Source organism: Balaenoptera musculus, chromosome 12 (genome assembly GCF_009873245.2).
Source record: "Balaenoptera musculus isolate JJ_BM4_2016_0621 chromosome 12, mBalMus1.pri.v3, whole genome shotgun sequence".
Taxonomy (NCBI): Eukaryota; Metazoa; Chordata; class Mammalia; order Artiodactyla; family Balaenopteridae; genus Balaenoptera; species Balaenoptera musculus.
Window position 1 is genome coordinate 80,213,207 of NC_045796.1, and position 8,867 is coordinate 80,222,073.

The window sequence follows — 8,867 nt, forward strand, 5'->3', positions numbered from 1 at the left end:
CTGAAGGGAATAGTTTTCAACGAAAGAGTCATTTCTAAGAATTTTCTAATATTACAAAAGAACCTCAAACTGATGTTTTGGAAAGGAACCTATTTTGAAAATAAGTATTCTGCTTCAGAGGATGAACTTACAAATCAGGTAACAAATTTAAAGTGTGCCTGGGAAGATTAAATAAGGCTTGATAGGCACCAAGCAAATTTCAGCCATATTTTTCTGTCATGAAAGTCACAATTGACAGAGCAAGGGCATGATGAGTGAGGAACCCTGGGACTGAAAAATGTTTGAAAGGAGTACAAGTATTAAGAAAGACTTTGTGAATTTTTAGACTCAGTAAAATGAGTTCACTCTTTTTTGCAGCATACTATTCACTTAACCGATATTTACTGAGCATTTTCTTTGTGCCAGTTACTACTCTAGGCGCTGCGGATACAGCATTGAACAAAAAGTTTTAAGCAGAGTCATTATCTAACTTAAGTCCTTAAAAAGATCATTGCTGTGATGATCTATCATTGAAGTTAGACTGAATGGAAGAGTAGAAGCAGGGAAACCAGCTTAAAAGGCTTTTGCAGTAATGCAAGCAAGAGATGATGGCTTGGCCTGGATTAGCCGTGGAGACATGAGAAGTGGTCAGTTTCAGATTATATTTTGAAGGTGCAGCCAACAGGATTCTCTTATGGATTAGTTACAGGGTATGATAGAAAACAGCCAAAGTTTGGGGCTTGAAATAAAGAAAAGCACAGAGAAAGCTTGGAAATAAGGAGTGGAAAGTAGAATTCAGTTTTGGTCGTGAAGTTTGAGATGCCCAATAGACAACTAAGTGGGGATGTTTGGAGTGAAAGGGCAAAGTCAGACTGGAGAGTTGTCCGCACACAAATGGTGTTTCATGGCATTGGATGAAGTCTCAAAAGGGATGAATGTAGAAAAGAAGTGGGACTCTGAAATTTAGAAACTGAGAGGATGAGGATCCAAGAAAGGAAACTAATAGTAGCAGCTTCTGAAATAGAACCACGGAAAGAGTAGTGTGTGGAACCCTCATTAAGACCACGTTTCAAACTCTACACGTTATATTGTATTGCATATGTGGTTTGTTTCCAAATTAAAAATTGAAAAGATATTGTGAGGGGATGATCAACTGTGTTAAATGTTGCTGATAGACGGAAAAGAGGAGAATCGATATTGACAGTTTAAAGGAGGAGTGGAAGGGAAGACAAATATAAAGAAATCTGTGTTTTACGTTGGAGAAGAGAAATGGTATGGTAACTGAACTCAAAAGAGGTTTGTTTAATTTGGGTATGTGTTTATATGCCCATGGAATGATCCAGTAAAGAGGGGATAATTGTAATGACATGAATATAAGGATCTGCATCTACTTTAGAATCTATTTTATGTGCCTCTTTGGTTCTTTTTGGACAGAGCCATAAGTGTCCTAGAGCTTTCACCCACTATATATCATTAATTCATCTGCTGGTTAGCACATTACCCCCTTTAAGCAGTCCTGGGGGAATGGTAAGAAATTCACATAATCTTTGTTCTTGAGAAGTTTACAGTCCAGTTGGCTAAATGGAGAAAAGATAAGAGCATATACAACCATATAATTTGAACCATACAATTTCAAATTATAGACAATTCACTATTAAAAAATAGCCATGCCCCAGCTGTTGGCACCTGGTAATTATCCTCAAGCATTTGATTACAGTGCATAATACAGAGTGGAGAATAAACCGGGTCCTTTCAGTCCTAATCTAGGGAAGAGATGAATTGGGTATTTGTAAGTTGTAAATATATAAATTTATAAATAATTGGGTACTAAAATCGGTGAGGAAAAAAACTTGAACTGGGAACAAGTAACTTGGTGGGTCTAAGCCTAAAGATTAGAAGGAATAATAATTTCAATGTTACTAATTTTATCTACATATTTCACCTATGCTGAACCCATGAGCTGTCTATTTGAAATGACAATGGAATAATTATGAGTTTGTAAAAAGGTGGACAGATATTTACTGTAGTATAGGGTGGATACTTTTGTATTTACACCCGCTTGAGGGTGGGCACTTGTAACAGACACTTGTAACGTGGCATTATTTAAGCACAATTGGTATCTGTACAATAATTGCTGTGCCTGGCAACTCCAGCCACGGAAAGTGCCCTGCTAGCCTGAGACAGCAAGACTCAGGAGTCCAGATTTGCCCTCCCATTTCTGGTCCCCCAATTAAAATTCCCCCCTCTTTTCCGCGTTCTCCCAGACTCCGAGAAACGAGTGAACAGCTTCCACACTTTGGCGACACTGTGGGAGAGCTTCCTGCACGGGGAGTTCTGCAGCAGCCAAAGGTGCAGCAAGATAAAAACTAGTATCCCGACGCAGCTCTACACCGCACGCTCTCAGCACACGGAACAGTACGTCCTCACAACAGTGGAAAAAGCTGATTGTATCCGTGTAAGACAAGTTATACTTTTTGTTTTGTATTTCATCCAGCTTCACAGTTTATAGAGTCCGGCCAAACCAGCGTTCTAAACAGTGGCTCAAAGGTTGCTCAGAGTTTTACGTCTTCTCGTTCAAAATACACACACTAATTTTCTTCGATAGCCTGGTCTCACATTAGTTTTGTCTAAGCTAGTTAAACGAGTACGTAATGCCTCGCTCCCTGCCTCTCAGGTCTCAAAAGTCGTTCGTTTCTACCCAGCCTCCGCCCCCGGGGTAACCTGCGGCTCAAGAGCAAGGTCGAGGCGCAGAGACAGCCCGCCGGCTAGAGCGGCCACAGCCGCCCGGCCGCTCTCTCTTTTCTTCCGCTCTCTATGATTAGGAGCAAGTCCCGCCTCCGCCCGGAACTATTTAGATTCCAGGCGCTTGCGCAAAGCCAGAAGGTAGTTCCGGTTCCGGCGTGTGGATCTTCGTTCCTGGTGTTCAGTTCTCGCAGTTGGTGGGCAGTAACGGAGCCAAGATGCTGCGGAGTGTGCTGGTGAGGAGCTTCTCGGCTGGCATTCGGGATGTGGGGCGGGAGGGTTGGGAGCGGAGGCTAGAGGGTCGCGACAGGAAAGCCTCTCCTGGGAGGGAAGGAGAGAGGGAGAGGGCGGCTTCGCAGGTCACCTTGGTCCGTGTCCTTTTCGCTTGACCTTCCTTCCCTTCCATGGATCCCACTTGCCCGCAAGCTGTGCTGGGTAGTTGTAAGGAGTGGAGAAGCTGGGGAGGTGACCAGAGGATTGTGCGTTAGACAAGCCTTGGGTTCCTAGTCGCCACCCCTAATCTTGTGGGTGCGGGTGGGAAGTTTCTGATACCCGGAAGCGTCAGCAGAGGATGTTCCTCTGATACCGAGAGGTTTGAGTTTCAGTGACTCTGGGCTTTGTGAGCATCAGAAGGCAGTTTAAAAAGCAAGCCATTCCGTTTTGGCTGGCACTTTAGGAGCATTCATGGCCGAAGGGTCGTGTTGCTTCCATCAGGCGGTTCTGCAGTGTCCTTCACCCCTCCACCGACTTTGAGCATGTGAAATATTTTCCCCAAATTTTGAAAAAGAGAAGGAAAATGTAACGGTGATCGTTTTCTTCGGTAGTTATCCAATAAAGCTTTACTTATCTTCTCAATATATTATTTATTTTAGAAAGTGGAGTGCATATTTGTAATTTAATTCAACTGGATATGTAATGCAAGTCTCTTGTAAAAGATTTATGCCCTGTTAATTCTTTGGGAAAAGTGTAATGAGGGAAGCATTTTAATTAAGTAGGAATCATGCCAGTTTATTTTGATATCAAGTAATAGATTTTTAATAATATGGTAGAGTATTTAAATAAAAAAGTTCGAACCTCGTGTATTTTGTAACCATTCTTTATTTCTGTAATATCTGTATATCAGTATGTTTTCCTCATATAATGCTACTGGTTCAATTCAGGTTAAGATCATGATTTTTTTTCCCCTCAAAATCTACATGAATTGCTTCTTAAATGTGGTGGTTGGAGACTTCAGAATATAATATAAAGAGCAGTGGCCGGGCAACAAATAGGAAAACCTCAGTGCTTGTCTGTGACTTTGTTATTGACAAATCGGATATGTTTTAACTCTCAGTTTCACTTTTCTGTAATACTGAAGATTGGAAATGGTTGGTTTTGGAGGTTTCTTTAAGCCCTAAGTCTGTTTAATATATAGGGATTTTTTTTTTATTTCAGGCTCTTCGTCAGATTGCCCAGAGGACCATAAGTACTGCTTCACGCAGGCAGTTTGAAAATAAAGTTCCAGAGAAACAAAAGCTGTTTCAGGTACTGAAGTATTTTATAGGCGATTGTTACTTGTTATGATTAGATTACCAAAAGTTGGAGATAGGAGGTAAATCTGGAGACGTCTGATTGTTAGCAGTCCTGTTGTATTAGCAGAAGAGTAATAAGAAACTGTCTGTCGATAGCTAACTGGGCATTTGCTATAACCAAGAGGCCCTTAGGAAAGCAGAAGAAATGAGGGGGTAAAGATCAAAGACACTTTCTTTTGGAGGAGTCACATTGCGTTGGCACTCTTCGGGGTAGCTGCACAGTAATAGACAAATAGACCATAGAAAGAGCCCAGAAACAGAACAAATACATTAATATATGTAGAAACTTGATATATGTTAAAGGTGCTATTTCATGTCAGTGGGGAATGGAAAAATTGGGTGGCTGTTTTGAAGAAAGTAAAGTTATATCCGTTCTGTATTGTGTGTTAAAAGATTAATTGCAGATGTAAATACTTCTCCCTCAAAAAATATTAAAAGAAAATATAGGAGAATTTTTCCCCAGCTTATTGAGGTATGATTAACAAGTAAAAATCGTAAGTATTGGGAATTCCCTGGTGGTCCAGTGGTTGAGAATCTGCTGTCCTATGCAAGGGACGCGGGTTTGATCCCTGGGGATGGGGGAACTAAGATCCTTCCTGCCCTGGGGGAACTAAGACCATGCACCGCAACTACTGAGCCCACGCGCCACAACTAGAGAGAGGCCCACGCACCACAACGAAGATCCCGCATGCCACAACGAAGATCCCGCGTGCCGCAACTAAGACCTGACACAAAGAAAGAAAGAAAGAAAGAAAGAAAATATAAATAAATAGTTTGTATTTAGGTTGTACCTGATTTTTTTTTTAAGGTGTACAAACAATGTGATATTTAATGTATCTATGAATGATTACCACAATCAGGTTTAATCTTAGGGGTCATCTTAAGAAAGTCTTTACAAAGCCTAGAAGCTGTAAAGGAGAAAAATTGCAAGGTTTGGTGACATGAAAATTTTAAATGTACTTATGGTACAAATTGAGGTAAGTGACAAATTGAGGGAAAAATTTTTAAATTAACAAAATTTTTAATATTAACAAAAAGTTAATATCCTTAGCATACAGAGAGCTCCTACAAATCAGTAAGAAATGCAAATTAAAATGACAAGTTGCTACTTTTTTTCCCTGTTCGATTGTCAAAATTTTAGAAGATTTAAAATAGGTTATGTTAGCCAGGTGTGGGAGATAAGTGCGTTCCTATACAGTACGTTGATACATGCTAGGAAGTAGTATTGGTACAGAAATTTTAGAGTATTTGAAAGTATTAGAAGCAAATTATTGTACATATCCTATCATCCAGGACTCCCATTTTAAGAATCTTTCCTACAGAATAGTAGCATAAATATATAAAAATAGGAAATAGGCTATTATTCATTATGGGAGTTTAATCTCAAAAAAACCCAACAACCTAAATACCCATTAATAAAGGATTGGCTAATGTAATTTTATTTTTTGCACAGTGGAATGCTGTGTAGCCATTAAAAGGAACAAAGTAGGTTTAAATGGGCTAGATGGTTTTTAAGATAATGTTGAGTGAAAAATCTGTGATAGGCCATTATATAGCATAATCTCATTTTGTGTATTAAACAAGTATGTGCATAAATTAGAAGCTATGACAATACAAGTTTTAAAAAATTAAGGATATGTATTAATATGTGTTAACAGTGGTTTTCTCATGAGGAAAGACTTAGTGGGACAGAGCACTTACCTTTATAAGTAGTTAGGTTATCAGTGATTTTTTTGTTTAATTGTGATCTCTGATTTTTCATAAAGAAAATTTTAAGTGGTTAAAAAACAAGTATTATGTATGCTGCATAAAAATAAAATACTTATATTTAACAGATGTGTTAAGTATCCTACTCTATGCCAGGTGCTGGACCGGGAGACTAAGGATATAATTTAGGGTTAGAAACCAAAACTCTCTCTCCTTTTTTTTTAAGGGAAAAAAAGATCTTACCTATGACCAAAGCGTGATGATTATTGCTTTTTTAATAATTAAATTGATGAACTCAATGAATATATTTTCACAGCTTTACTGTTTATATGTTCTTTGGAAAGGACATTTTATTAGATCTCAGATTAACTTTGAAAGAAAGAATGTTGATTTTTAGGAGTTTTTATTTTAAAAGTAGTTGCAGTAGAGAAAGATTCAGGAAAAGGGTAGTCCTTTTTAATTTCGATATTTAAAATATTTCAATTCCAGGGGTTTAAGAAGCCACTTAATTTTATACGAATGGATTAGTCTTTTTCATTTAGCTGGAAACAGATGGCACACGTTCATTATTATTTGTTTTAACCTAGGAGGATAATGGAATCCCAGTGCATCTAAAGGGCGGGGTAGCTGATGCCCTCCTGTACAGAACCACCATGATCCTCACGGTTGCTGGTAAGACATTTGGAATGCTTGCTCTACAGCAAAGTCATAGTAGCGGTAACTAACAGCACCGTCGCGCTCGCTGTGCCAGCATGTTAACACAGGCAGTCTGTCCCCAGAACCTGAGGTCCCACTGCTTTACGTATAATGACTCACGAAGGTGCTTGACACATACTGTATAAGAACGTTTTAATGTCTTTTTAAAAAAATAAACCAATAAAGTTTGATAACTGTCTTGTGATAGAGGTGGCTTTTGGAATGTGCCACTGGTGGCCCTGCAGGCCTTCGGAAGAGCCAAAGATAGCTGCTCTGTCCCATCTCCTATAACAGGGGTTCTTAAATATCTTGACTATGATGTATAATACACTTTACATCTAATCCCTGTACATACATATTTATGACAAATAAAACCTTGTACAGCACAATACTTTTACTGCGTGTAAAGTGCTTTGATATTTTTTTCTGTGGATTGGGCAGGTCCGTTATTCAATGTTAGCAGTGGAATATCACAAATCAGCGTGCTAGGGGCAGAGTTAGGAATCGGAGTGCTTGCTCCCTGGGGGGAGAAAGGGAAACGGTATTAGAGTGATTACTGTGTGCTCATCCTATTGGTAGGAGTGCCACATACGTGGGTTTCTGTAACCCTTGTGTCAAGTCTGTAATGTATCCTCGTTTCAAAGATGGAGAAATTCTGTTAATTACCCAGCTAATATTGCTTCTCTGGAAGAGCTGGTATTTGGACCCTAATCACAAAGTCCCCTTGTGTATGCCAAGGTGCCTTCTTTGGCTTGAATTGAATGCAGTGAAGGGACATTTTATGGACAGCAAGCGGATAGTGACGTTTGGGCTTTCTTAAGGTAAAGTCCTAAATTCCTGTTGGCCGGTGTGACTATTGCGTAGACGTTTTGGTAATTAGTTTTAAAAATAAATTTCCAGTTATTAGAAATTCGTACTTCAAATTTGATTAAAAATTGTATGTCACTCTTGCTTGGTTTTATATTGATAATGCACTTCAGGGAAGGCTTTGTCTGTTTGACCTCTTTTGGCTTTTGAATCATTCTTAGCATTTCTCAGGCAATCTTAGGTTATATGTTCTTAATCTTATTCTAAAATTTTTACATGTCATTACGTTAACAAATAACATTACTGTGCTGCATCGAACACTTTGTATACAAGTTAAGTACTATTAAAACCAGATTAAACGTGTTTGGTATGTATTTATTTTAAATTTTGCCAGCACCTATCAAAATACTTCTGTATGTTCCCGTAAAAGTAGTCTTAATACCAGCCTTGCCTCTTGATCTTACAACTTTTTAGCTGGGATATTGGGTTTATACATTTAAGCCTGAGGATTTCCTGTTACGTTCTTACTTCCTTCTTTTTATATTTCAGGAACAGCATATGCCATCTACCAGCTGGCTGTGGCTTCATTCCCCAAGAAGCAGGGTTGACCTCAGTTTATCCTCCCAGCAGTCAGTTGCTTCAACTCCATTCAGCTCTCTGTGGACCAGTATCTGATAACTAACTTGAGTTCTTTGGGGATCAATATTTATTGACTTGTACTGCCTGCCACCAATAAAGCAGTCTTTACCATGCTTTGTTTTATGTTATCACTTTAGGATACATTATACCAGTAATAGCAGCCTTATAAACCTTAGGTAAGGAGGAAAAAGCGATTCTTTTGTCATTAGGTTATATATGGTACCCTTCTGGTATTATTTTAGTGAAATTTTACTTTTAGCAGCTTAGAATTACAACAGGGGATGGTCTTCAGCTTTTAATTAAGCTTGACACTCGGAGTGCATGTTTCTTTGAGTCTTCCCCTCCCCTCTCTTCCCTGCTGTGCTGTATCCTGGGATATGCTAGCACCTAGGGTTAGTGGAAGCAGGTTATTTTTGGCTCATGGGGTTCAAGTTTCTTTTTTTCTCTCTTAGCTGTGTGTGTTTATGTTTAAGAATATTGGATGTATTCCACAGTTTAGAGTAGGCTTTAGTAGAATAGCTGTAAAATAATCCAGTATTTGTTCTTTTCACACTCAGAATGGGCTTCTGTTATGTTAGTTTAATCCATAACATAACAGTGTACCTTTCCTTAAAATACTTAGTTCATTTGTAAAAGTTATCTTCTGGGGGAACGGAAGGAGTCAGACTTTGTCATCTCCTCTGCAAGGTGTGCATTTGTAACGGTATGAAGATTAAGAGTCTAGAT

General features: G+C 38.9%; 1 protein-coding gene across 1 annotated transcript; it reads left to right on the top strand.

The window, feature by feature from the left end:
• Positions 1–2,817: 2,817 nt before the first annotated feature.
• Positions 2,818–8,254, top strand: LOC118905304 (cytochrome c oxidase subunit 7A2, mitochondrial). The gene is made up of 4 exons (XM_036871931.1): positions 2,818–2,957; positions 4,156–4,245; positions 6,587–6,671; positions 8,052–8,254. The coding sequence occupies exons 1-4, from the start codon at positions 2,940–2,942 to the stop codon at positions 8,108–8,110; spliced, it is 252 nt and encodes an 83-aa protein (XP_036727826.1). The 5' UTR covers positions 2,818–2,939; the 3' UTR covers positions 8,111–8,254.
• The last annotated feature ends 613 nt before the right edge of the window (positions 8,255–8,867 follow it).

Coding starts and splice junctions, on each gene's coding strand:
- LOC118905304 (XM_036871931.1), top strand. Junction 4,246..6,586: donor AGAAACAAAAGCTGTTTCAG/GTACTGAAGTAT, acceptor GTTTTAACCTAG/GAGGATAATGGAATCCCAGT. Junction 6,672..8,051: donor CATGATCCTCACGGTTGCTG/GTAAGACATTTG, acceptor TTTATATTTCAG/GAACAGCATATGCCATCTAC.